Below are 22,539 nucleotides of genomic sequence, written 5' to 3'. Positions count from 1 at the left end.
CTATTAGCCTCCTCAATGTTGATGTTAAGATTTTAGCCAAGATTTTGGCCTCTCGTTTAGAGGTAGTACTTCCTAGTATTATCTCAGAAGAACAAACTGGATTCATTAAAGGATGGTATTCGTACTCTCTTTAATATTTTATACTCGACAAAATAGTGTTTCCTCTGAAGTGATCATTTCGTTAGATGCCGAAAAGGCATTTGATAGGATAGAGTGGGTTTATCTGTTTAGAGCTCTGAAGGAGTTCGGTTTTGGTGAGGGATTGATATCATAGATACGTTTACTATATGTTGACCCACAAGCTTCAGTTTCTACTAATAGTGTTAATTCTGAGTATTTTACCTTATCACGGGGTACACGCCAGGGATGCCCTCTATCTCCATTACTTTTTGCCGTAGCCATTGAGCCCCTTTCAATAATGCTTAGAACACTTCCTATTTTTCAAGGTATAATCCGCAAGGGAATCGAACATAAATTAGCCTTATACGCTGACGACTTATTACTCTACGTTACCGATCCAATTGCATCTATTCCTGAGATAATACATCTATTAGATGATTTTGGGAAATTTTCTGGATCTAAACTAAACCTGCAGAAGAGTGAATGTTTACCCATAAATCAGTCTGGCCAAAAATTAAAACAGAATGACTTACCTTTCCACTTGGAGAGTTCTAAATTCAAGTATCTTGGTGTAAATGTTACCCTTTCTTATTCTGCCTTAAAAGCAGCAATTTTTGCACCGTTAGTTTCATACATGAAGTCAGCTTTTTTAAGATGGGCGGCTCTTTCATTATCTCCATTAGGTAGGATAAACGCTGTAAAAATGAATATTCTCCCCAACTTTCTTTACCTCTTTCAAGCTATTCCTTTGTTTCTACCCAAATCTTTCTTCAAGAATACAGGTGCTGGTCATAAAATTAGAATATCATGAAAAAGTTGATTTATTTCAGTAATACCATTCAAAAAGTGAAACTTGTATATTAGATTCATTCATTACACACAGACTGATATATTTCAAATGTTTATTTCCTTTAATTTTGATGATTATAACTGACAACTAATGAAAGTCCCAAATTCAGTATCTCAGAAAATTAGAATATCAATTAAGACCAATGCAAAAAAAAAGATTTTTAGAAATGTTGGCCAACTGAAAAGTATGAACAGGAAAAGTATGAGCATGTACAGCACTCAATATTTAGTTGGGGCTCCTTTGGCCTGGATTACTGCAGCAATGCGGCGTGGCATGGAGTCGATCAGTCTGTGGCACTGCTCAGGTGTTATGAGACCCCATGTTGCTCTGATAGTGGCCTTCAGCTCTTCTGAATTGTTGGGTCTGGCGTATTGCGTCTTCCTCTTCACAATACCCCATAGGTTTTCTATGGGGTTAAGGTCAGGCGAGTTTGCTGGCCAATCAAGAACAGGGATACCATGGTCCTTAAACCAGGTACTGGTAGCTTTGGCAGTGTGTGCAGGTGTCAAGTCCTGTTGGAAAATGAAATCTGCATCTCCATAAAGTTGGTCAGCAGCAGGAAGCATGAAGTGCTCTAAAACTTCCTGGTAGATGGCTGCGTTGACCTTGGACCTCAGAAAACACAATGGACCAACACCAGCAGATGACATGGCACCCCAAACCATCAATGACTGTGGAAACTTTACACTGGACCTCAAGCAACGTGGATTATGTGCCTCTGCTCTCTTCCTCCAGACTCTGGGACCTTGATTTCCAAATTTACTTTCATCAGAGAACATAACTTTGGACCACTCAGCAGCAGTCCAGTCAAGACGCTTCTGACGCTGTCTCTTGTTCAAGAGTGGCTTGACACAAGGAATGCGACAGCTGAAACCCATGTCTTGCATACGTCTGTGCGTGGTGGTTCTTGAAGCACTGACTCCAGCTGCAGTCCACTCTTTGTGAATCTCCCCCACATTTTTTAATGTTTTTTTTTTCACAATCCTCTCCAGGGTGCGGTTATCCTTATTGCTTGTACACTTTTTTTTCTACCACATCTTGTTTTTCCCTTCTCCCCTCTATTAATGTGCTTGGACACAGAGCTCTGTGAACAGCCAGCCTCTTTAGCAATGACCTTTTGTGTGTTGCCCTCCTTGTGCAAGGTGTCAATGGTCGTCTTTTGGACAACTGTCAAGTCAGCAGTCTTCCCCATGATTGTGTAGCCTACAGAACTAGACTGAGAGACCATTTAAAGGCTTTTGCAGGTGTTTTGAGTTAATTAGCTGATTAGAGTGTGGCACCACGGGTCTTCAATATTGAACATTTTCGCAATATTCAAATTTTCTGAGATACTGAATTTTGGATTTTCATTAGTTGTCAGTTATAATCGTCAAAATTAAAGGAAGTAAAAATTTTAAATATATCAGTCTGTGTGTAATGAATGAATCTAATATACAAGTTTCACTTTTTGAATTGTATTTCTGAAATAAATCAACTTTTTCATGATATTCTAATTTTATGACCAGCACCTGTATAGATAAATTAATCTCCTCTTTTATATGGGCAGGTAAAACTCCTAGAGTTTCCCAAATTTTGCTTCAAAAAAATCGAGTAAGTGGAGGGCTTTCCCTGCCCAATTTTATGTATTATTATTGGGCAGCAAATATTCAGAAGTTGGTGTTCTGGGTACAGGACTCCTCTTTACCATGGTGCAACTTAGAAACTAAGTCTTGTATTTCATCATCTCTCCCTGCTATGGTGTTCTCTTCTCTCCCCATGTCCCCTTCACATTACACGGATAATCCAATAGTATGCTCTTCTCTTAAAATATTCTTTCAATTTCGAAGTCATTTCAAATTTACCTCAGCATCAACCATGGCTCCAATACATAAAAATCATCTCTTTCTTCCCCCCTTCTCAGATTCCGTATTCTCTCTCTGGGAAAAGAAAGGTCTGAAATGCTTTGAAGATCTTTTCATTAATAATGTGTTTGCAAGTTTTTCTGAATTATCATTATCATTTAATTTACCTTCCTCTCACCTATTTCGATACTTTCAAATTAGGCACTGTGCCTCCTCTCTGTTCTCTGGGTTTCCCTCCCTGCCTACAAAGTCTCCATGGGAGGAGGCATTTAAATTGAATCTTAATATGGGTGGGATTATCTCTAAGATATATGCAATTGTCTTGTCAAAGGATAATTATCACAACATTAAAATAATCAGGGCTTGGATGACTACTGGAGTAGAGTATTAGACAATGTACGTACCACCACCTCATGTGCTAGACTTAGCTTTATACAATTTAAAACGATTCACAGAGCTCATCTTTCGAAGGCAAAACTTTCTAAAATATATCCCAATGTTTCAGACTTGTGTGATAAATGTAAACTTTCACCATGTAACCTAAGTCATATGTTTGCATTTTGTTCCAAGTTGCAAAACTTTTGGAATTCCTTCTTTAAAATACTTTGATGTCCTAGGGGTCGAATTAATTGTTTGCCCTTTGATTGCAATCTTTGGTGTTCCTTCTCGGTGTCAGCCGTTAAGCCGGAGACAGGCTGACGTCATAGCTTTTGCATCTCTTCTTGCTAGGCGCAGAATTCTGTTGTCTTGGACCTCCCCTCAACCCCCCTCTATTTCAGTTTGGCTCAAAGATTTGGTATTCTTTCTAAAACTTGAAAAAATTTAGTACAATATCAGAGGTAGGGGGGAATCTTTTTTTGAAAAATGGCAACAATTTATCACATTCTTTAATGATTTACAAATCTTAGACGTGGATTGTGTGGAGATATATGTATACCCCTTATTGTATCATTATGTTTTTCTTAATTATGCCATGTGTGTATATGCATATGTTTTTTTTTTTTTTTTTTTTTTTTTTTTTTCAGTTGTTATTGTGTACTAATTGGGGATTGTTTTGTTAGGGCTGGGTAAGATTATGTACGGTGGGTGGGGTGATTATAAAATATAAAAATGCAATTTGCAACAATAAAAATTATATGATGATAAAAAAAAATTTAAAAAGTGTCATCGCTACAAGACTCGTTACGAGTCATATGTGAATCGATTTTTTTTCCCCCTACCACTAGTATCGATGTCATAAATTCACAAGTCTATTTTGATTTAAAGGTCAGAAGCTATAGCTTACATGAATAAAAATCACAAACATGACCCTTGTAAATTATATAATTTAATATATACAGATTTATTCATTAACATGTAATGTATTTTTTCAAATGAATTATGAACACTTAAATACAAGGAGTTCTAAAAGATTTTAAAGATTTCAAAACAAAGGGAAGTGTATATATCTGTATCGACATCGGCTATCGGGCAAAATGATTGGGAAAATATTGGATATTGTCAAAAATTGAATATCATGCATCCCTACTACGATGTAGTGGTTTTCAGTTTGCATAACTATGACTAAAATGTGAAAATACATTTTAGGTTGGGTTAAATATGGTCATTGGGCTAATTTTGGGTTATTTTTGATTGACCCTTGGAAGCCTGGAAGCTCTGTCCCGATTAAAAAACATTGTTTCAAGATCAAATTAAAAAGGACTCTTTATTGATGAGTTCAGAACAGTATTGGTCGAATTAAGTCTGGATTTAAAGCCTAAGGGCATGGCTTTTATATTGCCTAAACTGCTGTTTCTGATTATGAGGAAACTGACACTTGTATATTGATGCATGGCATTTGTAGATCCCTGTAGAAGTATTTTCTTTTATGTGTGGTGGTGTCAAAGAATAGTTATCTAAAATTTGTAACATTTTTTTTTACCTTTTATATAGGGTTTAAGAATTTTGCAGAACATTATAAAGAATCAAGTGTTCTGTACTTTCAGGTTCCATTCCAGACGAGAGACTCTACCGGATGTTCATCAATAACCAGGTGACCATGCTTCGGCCCAGGGAGGATGAAGATGGATGGTTCAACTTATTTGTCATCCATCAAAACAGGTTCAGGAAATTTTTCAAATTTTTCAACATTTTCAATGTTAAACTGTGTGGACTGCTGTGTGGAGTAAATTTTTATTTTTTGATGTCTTTCCTTTATAATTTCTTGATGAAACTGCTGGTCGCATTTAGTTTCCATCTTTGTATGTTTGCATAAAATGTGGAATGTATAACCTAGAGATCCTCTTGATAAATGTAATCAAATTATTTTTCAGATACAAGCCAATATTTTTTTGAACAATTGCGAAGTAATCTATATCTTTTAAACCAAGCGTAATGAAACTTGATACAGGAAAAAAACAGGTCTTTCTGAGAATGCAATTAAAGACAAACACCGATCATAATTGCTAGTCAATTTCAGGTCACTTATTTATACACACAATACACATTGTTTCAAAGCTGTACATGTTGTTCACATTTAGCAATTTAGAGCAGAGTGACAATGAATAAGTTGAGATTTGCTGTAGTATATCTTGTTTTATGTAAGTGGTACTATACGTAGGTATGCAGGTAAAAAGTGTATATAAAAATATATAGTTTCTGTTCAGATAAAATAAGCAATATTCAGTCTCTTTTAAAACAATCTATTAAAATATATTTGCATTAATTGTGTCTGTTTTTTGTAGGAGTAAGCACGGGGCGACAAACTACATCCCTGAACAGTTTTTAGATGATTTCCTAGATTTGGTGGTGTGGGGTCATGAGCATGAGTGTAAAATTGCTCCAGTCCGTAACGAACAGCAGCTCTTCTATGTCACACAACCCGGCAGCTCCGTCATCACCTCGCTGTCACCAGGAGAAGCGGTCAAAAAGTTAGTGTGCCTACACTCATATGTCATATATATGCATACACCATTCCACTAGGGATGAAAATTCTCACACTCTTTTCACGCTCACAACAAGCATGTTGATGTTGGCAGATCAGCATCTCCTGTCTGTTCGAGCTGTCCATGTTCCTGGCTGTCTGCACTGCATGGTGGACATGCTGTTGAGGCAGGGAAAACCCACAGAGAATGGAGGTTACACACCCCCAGACAGTAAATATGGAGTGTATTCAGGCAGGCAGAAGTTTGACCTCTTTTCATCAGCGGATCATCTTCATCTCTAGCGGAACAGTCCTGCACCAGGTGTTGTGCAGAGTCAGGAAATTGGAGTCAGTGCTGTTGGTTGCGCCAAAATGGCCCACCATGCTTAAAGCAACAAGAAGTCACAGCGTGTGCAGCACTTCACTTTGAAATGTTCATAGCACAAAGGAAAAAAATACTGATGCGTAGTGTATTGTATCAATGGAACAGTTTATTCAGCTTTTCAGTCACTGTGCACACTGTGCACTGAGCACAATTCATAGTCTTTTTCTGTTGTGATCGAACAGGCACCTGGTAACATTATTCAAAAACAGCAATAAACTCCAGCAAGAACATAGACCCATAGACCTTTATCTACTATTAAAGTGTAACAATAAGAACATTGAATAATCTTGTCATATACACATTCCCCATATTGTCAGCTAGCTTTACGCAAAATCAAGGGTTTCACTCAGTTCCCTAAGAGAGGAACAAGACTGCGATTATGCCATGTTTTGCTCAGGTCTTTCAAAAGCTGTCTTTTTTGGTTGAAAGATTCTGGGGTATGTTGCTCAGCACTGCTAATGCAGGGTTCAGCTAATGCAGCACTGCTAATACAGTTCCAACCCCCTTTTTGTGCACTTGAGTGCCATTGGCCATTATGATGCAATGGTGCTAAATGGGTGGTCAATCAGCTATTTTGAAGGCTTGATTGTGTTTATGGGGTGCACTGTAACATGTTCATGCTTTGTTTTTAAAAAGTCACATTATCTTTCACATATTTTACCTTTATTCTAAACCACTGTTTCCACTATTGACTTCCTGATTCAATGAAGCCCCTCCTTCAGAAATACGCAATGGGCTCAGAATGATTAGCTGGCCCAGAATGTCCTGATTTGGATCTCTAATATATCTGCTCATAGACGGATCCTCTGATAGATGCTGCTATGTCTGTGTGTATCCATGTAAGCGCTCTGTGAAGAGCGTGAAGCAATGATTATTGCAGCCAGTCACAGACATATATTGAGCGCGTGAACACAATGACCAATCAGAGGTGTTTAAGAATCGGCACAACAGCACTCAAAATGCTTGCGGGAAATGCTGGTATTATCACCAACTAGTACCGAAGTCGGTACTTTTGACAACACTACTGAAGACAGTACTTTTCATTCATCCGTTTTCTTAAAAGCGTTTTGTTTTTGTGAAAACCTGTCTGAACTCAACTGTAAATTGTTTTTTATAGTAATTTTAAGATTTCATATGTTGTCTTAGTCATTTCCCTACCCCATTCATATGGTGTTAATTTTATTTGTGCAGGTCTTAAGAGGGGCTAAAGTGAAATGGAGAAATTAATTTGCAGTGGTTACCTTGTCGCATCCAGTGTAGACAGATTATAGCTGTTGTGGTTGGAGGCAACCATGACTGTGTAGACACAAGGTCCCTCATTTATCAATCTAACATAGAAACAAGCGCAGATCCAAGCGCACAAATCAACTTAAGACAGGGTTGACGTACGATTCATGAAACATTCTTATAGCGCCATTCCCATCATACAAATGATTGTGCCGGCTAAAAAAAAATAAAAAATCATCATTTGAATATCACACCCCTAAAAGCGCTAGTTACGTATGTAACTGTGGTTCTGTGAATTCCGGATGACCACCAGAGGCGATGCTAAGCACTAGTGGATAATCACTGCGCCAGCTAGATAGGTTGAGAAAAAATTACAGTCACGTCATGACGTCGACCGAGATGCGAGGATATAAACCACAGCAGCTCGATGCCCAGCCTCGGAATGCTTTCTCACGCATTCCAAATTACGAGGAACTCTGGCGGTCATCCGGAATTCACAGAACCACAGTTACATATGTAACTAGCGTACTGTTTCATTCCTCCTGACCGCCAGAGGCGGTGCTAAGCACTAATGGATGACACATACCAACACAGTCTTGAGGAATGCCACACACCTGCAAACATCCGGGATCTTCCAGAAGGACTGCAGAACTCACATCGTGGGAAGCAGCCACGTCCAACTTGTAGAACCGTGCAAAGGTACATGGAGAGGACCAGGTAGCAGCTGCACAGACTTCCGCCAAGGAAACTCCCCGTAAGGCGACCCAAGATGAAAAGACAGCTCTAGTAGAGTGACATGTAACACCCACGGGTAAAAGCTGATTAGAATTACTATATGCTAGCTTTATCACCTACGTGACAATCTTTTCTTGGATAAGGGGGCGCTCTTGCATACCTCACCATAACAGACGAATAACTGATCCGTGTCTGTCTAAAAGCAGCAGTAGACTTAACATAGCACCTCAAAGCCCTTACAGGACAGAGAAGATGAGACCTCCCCCCATCTGCATCGGAAGGAGAAAGAGGAGGTTGAAAAGCAGTCAAATGAATAGACGGATTCACAAATTGTGGTGACAAGACCTTAGGGAGAAAGGCTAGATTTAGGCCGAAGAATGACCCCAGAATCCTCTGGTAACCAGCGTAAGCACGGTGCACTCACTGACAGGGCATGACATTCGCAAACACGTTTAGCAGAAGCAATGGCTAATAGGAAAGATGCCTTCAAGGACAACTACTTAATATTCACAACATCCAATGGTTCAAATTGCGGTGTGCAAAGAAATTCTAGAAAAAGTGGTAAGTCCCAAACAGGAAAGGGAGTAGAACGAACAGGTTTTAAATGTCTCGCTCCCTTCAGAAAACTACAACATAGGTTGTGAGATCCCAAGCATGCACCATCAACCGGGGCATGATAAGCAGATATGGCAGCAACATAAACCTTTAAAGTAGAAGCCGCCTGGTTGTCATCTAACAGTTGCTGCAAAAAACTCAACACTTTCGGAACAGTACAATGAATTGGGTCAAATCCTCGATCCCCACACCAAGAGGAGAAAATCCTCCACCGAGCAGCGTAAAGCTGTCGTGTTGAAGGAGCCCTAGCGTTACCAATAGTGTTCAGTACTGCCGGCTCACAATCAGTTAACTGAGAAGTGGACCCACTGGCCAAACCCAAAGCTGAAGACGAGCTGGATCTGGGTGCCGAACACGGCCATTCAGATGGTTTGTACAGGCCCACTCACCTGTGTGTAGCACACTTCGAATTGCACAAAAAAGTTCCATACTGTTTTTTTCTTTGGTGTGGTAAGGTTTGGGGTGGGGGGTGGTCCATGTTTCAGGAAGTAGGGGTTTGCATGAGTTTTCAGAGGGGGGCGGGGTGGTTTGAGTTCAGGGCTCTCACAGCCTGGGGGAAAAAGCTGTTGAGCAGTCTGGCGGAGCAGGCTCTGATGCTCCGCTACCGTCTTCCTGATGGTAGGAGCTGGAAGAGACTGTGGGTGGAGTCCTTCATGATGCTGTTGGATTTGCTGGAGCATCGTGTAAGGAAAATGTCCAGGATGGAGGAGAGAGGGGCACTGATGATCTTTGCAGCTGTGTTCACTGTCCGCTGGAGTGTCTTGCGGTCAGCAGCACTGCAGTTCCCGTACCAGACAGTGATGCAGCTGGTTGATTGATCTTTTATTTGACATGGACATACAATGACATAGGACAAACCATATGTATTAGTATGAGTGTTATAGCACACATGCTAATTTTCAACACCTGTCCACGGGAGGCTTTTAACAAAAAAAAAATACAATATCAAATATACAATACAAGAGAAAGAAAGAAGAAGAGAAAAAAAAAAAACATCAGAATCAAAGACTATTAATAGTAGGCAATTCATGTGAGCACTGTTGCTTTACTTTTAGCCATTGTTTAAGTCCTCTTTTAAAAACATTTCCGTTGGTCTCTAGTTTTAAATCAGTGGGTAAAGCATTCCAGATATTTGGCCCCTTTACTGAGAAAGCAGACTGACCAAACAAGGTCTTACACTTCGGGACTAGACAGTCACCTCTAAATTGGCTCGTGTGTTCGCCCGATAAGTGCTTTGACGCCTACTTACTAGTTTAGAAAATGATGGTGAGACATGATTATTTAAACATTTATAAACCAATGTAATGTAATTAAAATCAATAAAACTTTCAAAGCCCAAAAGCTTATGCTTTCTCAGAACATCACAATGATGCCATCTCATGGGTTTCTTGTCCATAATTTTTATTACCTGTTTGTAAATTGAGAAAATTGGTTTTAATTTAGATGGAGATTCTTGTGACCATGATGTAATACAGTATGATAGATGTGAGAATATCATTGAATGCATATATAGTTTAGCAGTGTGACAAGACAAATCCCTTCTAATAAAACGGAAGCAATTTATAGTTGGTTTGACCTTCTTACAGATATACTTAACATGATTATCAAAATTTAAATTTTTGTCCAGAATAATCTCCTTTTTGGAGAGTGACATGGTGTTGGTGGTCCAGGTGAGATTCCCTGTGATGTGCACCCCCAGGAATTTAGTGCTGCTGACTCTCTCCACAGTCGAGCTGTCGATGGTCAGTGGGGGGTGGGCAACAGAGTTTCTCCTGAAGATGTGGTTGGAGCTGAACTTGGCAGTGCAGTCGTGGGTAAAGAGCAGCGGGCAGAGCACACAGCCTTGTGGGGCGCCTGTGCTCAGTGTGGTCGTGCTCGAGGTGTTGTGGTCGATACGGACTGACTGAGGTCTTCCGGTTAGAAAGTCCAGGATCCAATTACAAAGGGAATTGTTAAGGCCCAGCAGGTTTAGTTTATTTATGAGTTGTTGTGGGATTGTGTTGAATGCCGAGCTGAAGTCAATGAACAGCATTCTAACATAGGAGTCTTTATTTTCTAGGTGGGTAAGAGCCAGGTGGAGGGTGGAGGAAATTGCATCGTCCGTAGAGCGGTTTGGACGGTATGCAAACTGGAGCAGGTCGAGTGTGTTGGGGAGGCTGGTTTTGAGTAGTCATTTAGACAGGACACAGGTGATTTCTTTGGTACCGGTATGATTGTTGTGGATTTGAGACATGTGGGGACGACTGCCTGGCTCAGCGAGGTGTTGAAGAGATCTGTAAGCACATCTGTCAGCTGTGCAGCACAGTCTCTCAGAACACGGGCAGGTATGTTGTCAGGACCCGCAGCCTTGCGTGGGTTAATCCTAGATGGGGTCTTCCTTACGTCAGCTGGAGACAGTGCGCGTTGGGAGGTGTGGGCAGTTTTTGTTCATGCGTGTCATTCTGCATTTCAAACCGTGAATAAAAGTGGTTGAGTGCATCGGGGAGGGATGTGTCATCATCACAGGCCTGTGGCGGGGGCTTGTAGTCAGTGATGGTCTGAATGGCTTGCCACAAGCTCCGTGTGTCTCTGCTGTCTGTGAAGTGATTGTTGATTTTTTTGAGCATATGACCATTTTGCATTTTTAATGCCACAGGACAGATTGGCTCTTGCTGTTTTGAGGGCTGCTTTATCTCCTGAACTGAATGCTTCATCTCTGGTCTTTAGCAGCCCACGAACCTCTGCTGTCATCCGTGGCTTCTGGTTTGCACGTGTGGTGATGGTCTTGGTGACGGTCACATCATCAGTGCACTTTTTGATGTAAGCAGTCACAGTTTCAGTGTACTCGTGCAGGTTTGTGTGGTTGTTGTAGGTGGCTGCCTCTTTAAACATGTTCCAGTCTGTGCACTGAAAGCAGTCCCGTAGTGTTGAGGAAGCATCATTTGGCCAAATTGTGATGAGTTTTTGAACCGGTTTGGCAAGTTTGAGAAGTGGTCTGTATGCTGGAATTAGCATAACAGAGATGTGGTCCGAGTACCCGGGGTGGGCACGGGGTACAGCCTTGTAAGCGTTCTTTGGTGTTGTGTAAACAAAGTTCAGTGTGTTGTTTCCCCTTGTTGCAAAGTTCACATGTAGGTAGAACTTTGCCAAAACTGTCTTTAATTTTGCGTGGTTGAAGTCACCGGCTATGATGAAAAAGCCGTCGGGGTTATTTGTTTGTTGTTCACTGATGGCGCTATACAGTTCACAAAGTGCGTCTTTAGCGTTTGCACATGGGGGAATAACAATGGCCGTGAACTCCCACGGCAGATAGAACGGTCGACACTTCACAAACATAAACTCCACCAGCGATGAACAGTGTTTTGATAATACCGCAGGATTGTTACACCAGTCTTTGTTGATATACACACACAAGCCACCTCCGCGGGTCTTACCAGATAGTGATGAATCTCTATCCACTCGGTAGCTGGTTAGCCTGTGCTGCTGAATGGGGGAGTCCGGGATGTTGTCGTTTAGCCATGAAAACAACCACACAACAATCCCTTGCCTCATGCTGTGTAGACCGACTGAGTTGAATTAAGTCCAGTTTGTTTTCCAGAGAGCGAACCTTTGAGAGCATGAGTGTTAGAAGAGCTGGTCTTGTGGGGTTAGCCCTTAGCCTAGCTCGTATACCTCCACGCTTACAGCACTTCTGTCCTCTCTCACACCGCACACTAGTGGATAATCACTGGCGCAGCGATTATCCACTAGTGCTTAGCACCGCCTCTGGCGGTCAGGAGGAATGAAACAAAACACCCTGGTTTAGAAACTTTACCCCTAGAGAAACAACATATAGTGGTATTCATTCTAAACAGAATACAAACATTAAACTAAAATGAATTTATTTTAAGCAAAACAGAAACGGCATTCAGCTCGAGCCTCTCTCATTCCACAGGAATCCAAATTTTTCCATTTTTGCCATGTAACATATGGATGCTAAAATATTTATGTAAACAAGGCTTTGTACTTCATTCATGTTTCAATATCCACACAAAACATCATCCTTCACATGTGCAAAAATGGGTTTACAGCAGACCTTTTAAATTGAGCAGTGTTACATTTATGTTTGGTTGATTGCACTTTAGTTTGTTGATGAATGGCTGAAATGTCAAGTGTATGTTGTGTGTACTAGCATGAGGCGCCTGTGCGATCATTTGGATTTAATAAAATAAAGAAAACAAGCATACAATGCATTTTATTTGGAGCACATTTTATAATTTATTTTGTTAATCTGTTAATTAAGAAAATATTTAGTGTAGCTAATATATTTTTTCTTCAAAATTTGCCATTTCCATCACTCATTCTGATGCAATACTTCAAAACAGTGTGTTGGAAACAGCTAATGTTAATCTATATCGTTTTTTTGCTCGTTTTGTTGAAGTAATCCTGTGTTTACATCTCTCTTATATTTGCTCACCTCCTGCTATATTTGTGAGGCATTGATGTAGAAGTAGGTGTTGATCTACATGGACGGTCTTTTTCAATAAAAGCTTTTTTTATACTAATGAGGATGTTTTGAGTTCTGACACTTCTGTCAGAACTCAAAAACTATACTGTTTTTATAGTATAAAATTTGATTTCTCAACTCATTACCCATTTTTAATGGCATTTTATTGACAGAATGAATGAATGCCTAAATTTATTTCAATGTGTAAGTAAGGATAATGGAATAATGTTTTTGTTGTTGTTTTGTATCTGGGTATTCCACAGGCACATTGGGTTATTGAGAGTGAAAGGTAAAAAAATGAATCTTCAGAAAATTCCTCTACAGACCGTCAGGCAGTTCTTCATTCAGGATGTGACACTCTCAGAGCACCCTGACCTTTTCAGCCAAGAGCAACCCAACGTCATGCTCAAAGTCATGGCTTTCTGCCAGGAGAAGGTACATGCAATGCAATAAAAAACATGCTAGATGTTATTAAAAACCAGTAGTAACTGGACAAATTAAGTCAAGACAAATTTTGATGCTTTCTTAACATCAGATGGATAGATTACGTGTTACATTTACATGTTACATGGATACATTTCTTTGTTGTGGCTGGTTGCTATGGGTTTTCTGCTGGTAGGTTGGATTTTCTGTCAGGTTACTAATGCACTGTAATGTACTGATCAGTTAGAAAAGTCATATTTTAGAAGCAGTTACTACAAAATTCATCCATCCTATTGGTCTATGGATTAAATATATCCTAAAACTATTTAACTTTATTTGAACACTTTGGAGCAGAATCACTTTGGATCAAGAACTTTTTCCATTGAACAAGAAAAAAAAGGCAACAGTTTCATCTACAGAACTCAAGAAGAGAGAAATCCATGTGCCACAGCAAGTGACAGTCAGAATGAGTCCTTAAATTCAGCATGAAATGGAAATTGCAATTTTGTTGTGACATTGATCTGAGTAAAAAGGCTTCTCAGCCAAGGTAAAATATAGGGTGGGTCCAATGTCTATCAGGAATTGATTGGCTCATTGTGGTTTGCTAATTGCTGCAGTCTCATGTGACAGGTTGCTGAAAAGTATGAATGTTGGTGAGAAGGAGACTACTGTTTTGATTGAGTTGTTAAAATCGTTCCACCATTGAGGTATAATGTGTGAAGGTTCGGGAAAACGTTCACTCAGGAATTACTGGACATTCCTATTTTATTCATTTTGTTCTTTTAGGTTGAAGAGATGCTTGAAGAGGCAGAGAGACAGAGACTTGGAAATTCTCAAACTCCTGAGAAACCTCTCATCAGGCTACGGGTGTGTACACCTTTCTTTTACTGGATTTACTATTTGTTGTTTTCTCAGTTGAAGAAATACTGGGTGATATACAAGTAATACATCTTTCTGGTGTGCCTCTCTCTCTCTCCAGGTGGATTATAGTGGGGGTTTTGAAGTTTTTAACACTATGCGCTTTAGTCAGAAGTTTGTAGATCGAGTGGCAAATCCCAAAGACATCCTGCATTTTATCAGACACAGAGAGGCCAAAGACAACATTAAAGGCAAGTCACACACATCTGCTTAAGCAATAATGCTATAATATTATGAATATTGTTAAGGTGCGCATTGAGCTTCTTCAGCTATAGCTCTAGTATTTTCACAATATAGGACAGCCTCAAGTGTCTTGTTGTTTTTATAAAATCATTGGTACATAACATTGAGACAAATTTTCATTAATACTTTAAAGCAAATTAAGTGCCATCTTTCCATTTAGAAGATATTTTCTTGGCATTTAAATAAGATAAATATTTGGTCTCTATTGGTACTACACAGTGATATGTACAGTAATTACAGTGGCAAGAAAAAGTATGTGAATCTATTGCAATTGGTTTAGTTTTCTATATTTATTTACTCTGTTGTTGTTGTTTGTTTGTTTGTTTCATTGTTGTTTTGTGATGAGTTCATGAGTCCTTGTTTGTTCTGAGCAGTTAAACAGAGTACAATCTTTTGTTTTCATATCATAGTTTGCATATTTGAAACTTTTACAACAGGGTAAACTATACTTGTTTTGTCCTCTCAGAAACAGAAGTATCAACTGTGGCTTCTGAAGGGCAGTAGTAAATGGAGAAAAAAATACACATCCAGTTCAAACATTTTGCCACCCCGTGGCTTTTATTACATTGTGTTTCCATCTTGCCCATTTAAATGGATAAGTTATTTTAAAGAGAACTCAATTCAGTATTTATTCAAGATATTCTGTGCACACACCCAAAGCTTGTACACAGAAAGCCTCTCTTCTCTTAGTGGAGAACCACCTAATTCAGTACTCTTTCATATCTTCTTAACATACAATAGGTTCTATAGTATTTTCTTGTATCGCGCCACGCTACTCGCATCCGGCATAAACACGGTGTTTAAATCAGAATGCATGAAATGGCATTAGACACCCCCCCCACCCTTTAAACAACATTTGACTTTTGAACGAGCTCCTCTAACCGTGTTTATGAAAGAAAAGTGATTTATTTATTTATCCCAATTTGCTGCATCCAGTTCTCAAACCTGAATAAGCTTTTTATGAATTGGACTTGTCTGGTTCAGAAGCTGAATGGAGGGGAAGGAAATATTAGTAAATATAAAAATTTATTTTCTTTTATTCCACATACTGTACAAAGCTACCTATTGTATATTTTCTGTAGACTTGGTATAAAGCATACATGATATAGACCACTATTGAGATAAATTTTTGCTTCCTTTGTGTTCATTTTGATGCTTGACAGTCCCAGTCATTGTAATTACACTATAAAGAGCAGCCAATACAAAACAACAACATTTATTTAAAAGTGTTTGATGGAAGTCAGTCATGTGGGTTTGGAATGACATAAGGGTCAGTAAATTATGTCAGTTTCACTAATGCTACTTCAAAACATTGCTTGTGGCTTACTAATTAATTGAACATCTTACATGACTGCATATGCACAGTTTTTAGATTAGTATTTAAGTTTACGTTATGTGTGTTCTGCAGAAGAAGGTATGGACTTTGAAGCAATTCTCTCTCGTCCCACCTCTGAGGTCTTACAGCTGAGAGTGGAAGATCTTGTGAAGGAATACTTTCAGAAAGCTGAGAAGGTTTGTAGTTATTATTGTATTATTATTTGTACTATTCTGCAAGATTAATCTTTAAGGAAAAACTAAGTTGTTTTTATTATTTGCAAGATCTCATTGGTTAATCTGTTAAACCCAGAGCACATCCCACAAAGAAAATTACAAAATTTAAAAAAGGTATCAATTAATGCTTAGAAGCTTGACATTACAGTATATAAAAGCACTTTTTCAGAAGCCTTTGGTTCTGTAAACATTTTTTGCAGTGGGAGTTTTATTAAAAGTCTTTGTTAAAGAGTTGAACCAAACTAACTAGAGGTGAAAACTCAGACATTACAAACTTTGCGAAGCAAAAGTATTTGAAAATTGGACACAATGACAAGTGTACCAGACTGTGTTCTTATTAGCTTTTAAGAGTAAAAGAACTACATCCCATGAAGCATTGATTTAATCAAATGAAAAAGGACAAATAAATATAAAACTGTTGATTTAAAGATGTTGATTGTTTATAAAGATATGCTAAATATGTATATACACATATTTAAATAGTTTGAGAGTGAATGGAGACATTATTTACAGGGCTTCATGAAAGTGGGTGGGTGTTAAAAAGTAAAAAGAGTTAGCTTGTTTCAATTTATTGATTATAGAAGAATTCTGCTGTTAAACATGATTATGTAACTGTTCAGTTAGTGGGATGCTCATGTTTATTACAGTCAAATCCTATTTTAAATCTTTCTAATCTTGATTAACTTTATATCGTTGTTTTCGGAAGTAATTATATAGCAGAAGTTACTTATTCATTTTTAACAGGAGGATACAGTAAAATTGTAAGCATCATTCAGACTTCTAGTATGAAATCAAGATGAACATGCCGTCATGCTAAAATCGGTAAAGTAGATTCTCCATTTATGATGCAACTATTACATGTGAATTGTTTGTTTCTGTTTATGTGTTTGTTAGGTTGAATTCAAATAAAAAATTTCCTTACTGCCCAAACTACTCAAGATTTCTCGAGTTTTGACTATTCTTCCAGTCCTATAGCAGAGAATAATTGGAATGAATTCTTTGGGGGGGTTTATATTGCTTTTTTTTTTTACTGATACTTTAGCAGATGTTTGCAAAGTTATAATTCTCTCTCCGATTAATCACATCTTACTAGACTGCTCTGCTTCTAATTCAAGTAAATGTGATTTTAATTGGTAAGGTCTCTAAAAGACTCAAAAACCTTTAATTTTTATCACATTTTAATTTAAAAAATTGTGTGTTAATTTGTTGTATTTTGTTTTGTTTGCTTTTATTTTATGATATTTTAATTTTATGGACGTCTGTCCGTAAGGTGCAGGCTTACCCTTAATTAATTAATTAATTGTTTTTACTTAAGTATATTGAGTATAATGTGTTTAGAAACTGTATAATAAATTTGTTAAAAATAGTTATAATTTAAAGTTAACTGTCCACTGTTTATATTTTGGCACGTAATGGTGTGCGTTTCTGTATGTGTAGAATGTGCAGTTGTCTCTCTTGACGGAGCAAGGCATGGGAAAGGCAGTGCAGGAGTTTGTGGATAAGGAGGAGAAAGATGCTATAGAAGAACTCATAAAATACCAGCTGGAGAAAACCCAACGCTACCTCCGAGAACGACGGGTGGAAGCCACAGAGGAAAAGATTGATGAGGAGGTAAAAGGAGCATTTAAGGAAGATCTAGTGAGAAATCTTAATTAAACAAGGCATTAAAATAATTTTACAATGGCATTCTTTGCTTTCACAATGAGCTTACTTAATTGTAATTTCCTGTGATGATCTTACTCTTTCAAGTAACAGCATCTTTGTTACCATATTCAGGGTGTAAATTGTACTCAAGTATTTAAAAAGTAGAAGTAACCGAGATAAAAGAAAGAAAAAGAAAGGAGATTTTTGATTCATCCTATTGAATCGTCATTTCGATGCAAAGTGAAATTGCTAAAAAATAAACTGCATTAAATCTTTTGTCGGGCAGACATACAAACGTTTGGTTAAAGGGAAAACTCAATGGCTGCAGGTGAAGCACATCTAGTGCATACAACAACAATTAAACGCAGCCCAGTTGAGCACTAAAACTACAGCCATTGAAGGGATACTCCATCCTTTACACCCTCATGGCATCCCATTTGTATATGACATACTTTCTTCAGATGAACACAAACTAAGATTTTTAGAAAAAAGGTCCCTCTGCATATAATGCCAAGATGTTTTATAAACTACACAAAGTGAAGATGACCCATACAACCCCTGTTGATAAACCAATCTCTTGCAGGCGTAAGTAAAAAAATATATATATATACAAATAATATTATAAAAATGACCGTCGTGTTCACTTTGTGTGGTTTTTGAAGCGGTCCTGTACACTTGCATTATATGGACCAAAAATCTTTGTTCATCTGAAGAAAAAGGTCATATACATTTGGGATGGCATGAGTACAAGATGAGATAATTGTTTCATTTTGATTAAAACAATTAAAAAGTCTGTTCACATCCTGCATAGAAGACAATTCAGGCAATAGTGCAATACTACAATAAGAGGCAGCAAATCTTTCACATGACTAAAGCCAAGTTCACACTACACAACTTTACACGTCGGCAGATCGCTGTGCCGTTCAGACTACATGACTTGATTGTCTTTTAGTCGTTGTGGCGTTCACACTACATGACTCTTATGTAAATGATCTGCAACCAGGGGTTACACACTACAGGAGCTGAAAACAACTCTGTCACCCAACTACTCGATTTGGTCCCTAAACCACGTTTTGTCATGAAAACAATGACCGTTCGCAAAGAGCTTGATTGAGAGGTGATCTGACCAATCAGAACCGCTGCTATCCGCCATCTTGCCTGACAGCTGGCCAGTCTTCATAGAAATACATGTTAAAACGGGGTGAAAAGATCGACTGAATTGAAACTTTTTCAATATAACTAAATATAAATATGTCCGGAGGGTTAAGCTGTGCTGTTGTTGGCTGCCACGGTAACGGCAATAAGTTGAGGTATTTAAAAGTGCTTGTTTTTCTTACCAGAAAATCTGGTCATGCACTGTATGCATGGCTTGCAGCGCTAAAGTTAAATGCTGAGTGTTAAATTATAAAATATGTTAAAAAAGTGTGCTCCTATCATTCTGTGGACAAAATCCCGTGAACGTCGCCCTGATCGGGAGCTGTATATGCACATGCACCCTGATCTGTTTACAATGCAGGTTAACCGCGAGCTTCATGTCATCTTCACACTCATTAAACTATGACCTTTACTGCAAAAAGACGGTCACTGCGACACTGGCAAAGTGATGAAACTATGGCAGCTGTATCCCTTCTAGCCTTAACCACAAATCTTCGGTGGACTTAAAATGATGTGTTCCGCGGTTGAAATTAAACACTTTCTGATGTTTATTCATGTTCATTTCGTGCATTAAGTAAATATGAAAAGACGATCGGTTCACGTATTTGAACTGAGGCAATACAGTGAGCTGTCACGACACATTGAAGAGCCACAAAAAGGTATTTATTGTTTGAATTTCTTTAAAAATGACTCGATTTAAAAGCTGAGAGTCCTGAGACCTTGTTTCATATCAGCAGTAACCTGCTCTGTCTTCTCTGTCGGTGTGTGTTTCCTCTCTGCTTTGCGATGTGTTTTTCACTGCGTGAGATAGTGTAGTGTGAGTGTTTGTCAGTCATGGCAACAGTAACTATTGGTGGTGTTGTGGCAAATTTTAACTTAACCTCATCAGGCAAGAGACAAACTCACTCTTAGTCTTTTGAAAGGTTTAATTCTTTGCAAAGAAATGTCATACAGAAACACCAGTTGCTGCAGAGTGTGAGCAACAGGGGAGGGTGCTCCTCCACCTTATATCTGCACACTCTAGACACTCAAGGTCACAAGGTTACAAAACATCTCTTTGCTGTAATTTTCCACATATGTTGAAGTAAAAAACAACATTCTACTATATCATTCTACAAAAGCATATCTTCTTATATTTTAGGGCCCAAATAACCTTTCAGGTCATTACCATACATCTGGCCCTGGGTCTGGTTTCCTCCCCAACACCCTCACATGGACCCCTCCCTTGTCGTCCATACATCTTAGGCTAGAAACCCCCAGACCCTTTCCCAATTTTACACAGCCATACCAAAAGGTTTTTGCAATACAGAAGCATAAAATGAACATAAAATTAATTTTCTTCCACAGTGGTTAATAAAAAATATAGCAGCCAAAAGCCTGTGAAAGAGAGTGAAAGATGCTTGTGTGCAAAAATATAAGTTGCTGCTGTTTTTCTTCCGGTGACCTCAACCCATGCCTTGCTCTTTCATTGGCTGTAGCTTGTCACGACACCTGACACCACGTGATGTCGAGTCGGCCGACCGGTCCAGATATTTGGCATGCTAGATATTTGTTTGACGTCGGCGAGGTGTCGGCGACGCGTCAGCGAGCGTCTTTGATGCATTGCACCTGGAGAATTGGTGCCAGGTGAATAGTCTACACCTGAACATCAGCAAAACTAAGGAGCTGATAGTGGACTTCAGTACGAAGCAGGAGCGGTCATACCAGCCGATCACGATCAACGGGACTCCAGAGAGTGGACAGCTTCAGATACCTGGGTGTTCACATCACGCAGGACTTGACTTGGTCCTGTCATACCAGCACCCTGGTGAAGAAGGCCAGGCAGCGTCTGTACCATCTGAGACGCTTAAGGGACTTTAGACTTCCCTCTCAGGTGCTTAAGACTTTTTACACCTGCACCATCGAGAGCGTCCTGACGGGCAGCATCACTTCCTGGTTCGGGAACTGCACTATGCAGGACAGACGAGCCCTCCAGAGGGTGGTGCGTTCAGCGGAACGTACCATCCACACCGAGCTCCCTGACCTGCAGGACACCTACAGCAAGCGGTGCCTGACCAGGACCAGGAAGATAGTGAAGGACCTCAGCCATCCCAACAATGGACTCTTTTCTCTGCTGCGTTCAGGGAGGTGCTTCCTCTCCATGAAGGCGAACACAGAGAGAATGAGGAGGAGCTTCTTCCCGCAGGCCATTCGGAGTCTTAACCTCTCTCCACTCTAAGCACATCACCCCACACTTCCACTTTGCACATTTTTCAATTACAATCTGCACTAATTTGTAGAAGGTTACGTAAGGATAAAAGAGTGGGACTTACATACCATTTGTCTTTGTCTTTAGTATTCCTTTTACTCACTTATACACTTTACTGCACTGCACAGCACACGGACACTTTATCACCGACATACACTTTACTTTTTATAGAATCTATTTAGAATCATATTCTATTTTTATTCTTCATATCTATTTTATTCTCATATCTATTTGTTATTTTATTTTATTGCTAGTTTATTTCTATATACAGGTCCTTCTCAAAAAATTAGCATATTGTGATAAAGTTCATTATTTTCTGTAATGTACTGATAAACATTAGACTTTCATATATTTTAGATTCATTACAACACAACTGAAGTAGTTCAAGCCTTTTATTGTTTTAAAATTGATGATTTTGGCATACAGCTCATGAAAACCCAAAATTCCTATCTCAAAAAATTAGCATATTTCATCCGACCAATAAAAGAAAAGTGTTTTTAATACAAAAAAAAAAAGTCAACCTTCAAATAATTATGTTCAGTTATGCACTCAATACTTGATCGGGAATCCTTTTGCAGAAATGACTTCTTCAATGCGGCGTGGCATGGAGGCAATCAGCCTGTGGCACTGCTGAGGTGTTATGGAGGCCCAGGATGCTTCGATAGCGGCCTTAAGCTCATCCAGAGTGTTGGGTCTTGCGTCTCTCAACTTTCTCTTCACAATATCCCACAGGGTTCAGGTCAGGAGAGTTGGCAGGCCAATTGAGCACAGTAATACCATGGTCAGTAAACCATTTACCAGTGGTTTTTGCACTGTGAGCAGGTGCCAGGTCGTGCTGAAAAAAAAAATCTTCATCTCCATAAAGCTTTTCAGCAGATGGAAGCATGAAGTGCTCCAAAATCTCCTGATAGCTAGCTGCATTGACCCTGCCCTTGATAAAACACAGTGGACCAACACCAGCATCACTGACTGTGGGTACTTGACACTGGACTTCAGGCATTTTGGCATTTCCCTCTCCCCAGTCTTCCTCCAGACTCTGGCACCTTGATTTCCGAATGACATGCAAAATTTGCTTTCATCCGAAAAAAGTACTTTGGACCACTGAGCAACGGTCCAGTGCTGCTTCTCTGTAGCCCAGGTCAGGCGCTTCTGCCGCTGTTTCTGGTTCAAAAGTGGCTTGACCTGGGGAATGCGGCACCTGTAGCCCATTTCCTGCA

The 22,539-nt window shown here is 39.2% G+C and overlaps 1 protein-coding gene across 5 annotated transcripts in view; it reads left to right on the top strand.

The window, feature by feature from the left end:
- Positions 1–22,539, top strand: part of mre11a (MRE11 homolog A, double strand break repair nuclease) — a 126,351-nt gene that overhangs the window by 71,005 nt on the left and 32,807 nt on the right. For all 5 annotated transcript variants that reach the window (XM_079388046.1, XM_079388048.1, XM_079388047.1 and 2 more), the window contains exons 7-13: positions 4,797–4,911; positions 5,535–5,720; positions 13,404–13,575; positions 14,350–14,430; positions 14,543–14,672; positions 16,133–16,236; positions 17,713–17,886. In XM_079388046.1, coding sequence (XP_079244172.1) covers positions 4,797–4,911; positions 5,535–5,720; positions 13,404–13,575; positions 14,350–14,430; positions 14,543–14,672; positions 16,133–16,236; positions 17,713–17,886 — 962 coding nt within the window. The remainder of the gene's footprint in view (positions 1–4,796; positions 4,912–5,534; positions 5,721–13,403; positions 13,576–14,349; positions 14,431–14,542; positions 14,673–16,132; positions 16,237–17,712; positions 17,887–22,539) is intronic.

The sequence above is a fragment of the Barbus barbus genome, assembly GCF_936440315.1.
Source record: "Barbus barbus genome assembly, chromosome: 31".
NCBI lineage: Eukaryota > Metazoa > Chordata > Actinopteri > Cypriniformes > Cyprinidae > Barbus > Barbus barbus.
The sequence above is the reverse complement of the archived record's forward strand: the minus strand, read 5'-3'. Positions and strand labels throughout refer to the sequence as shown.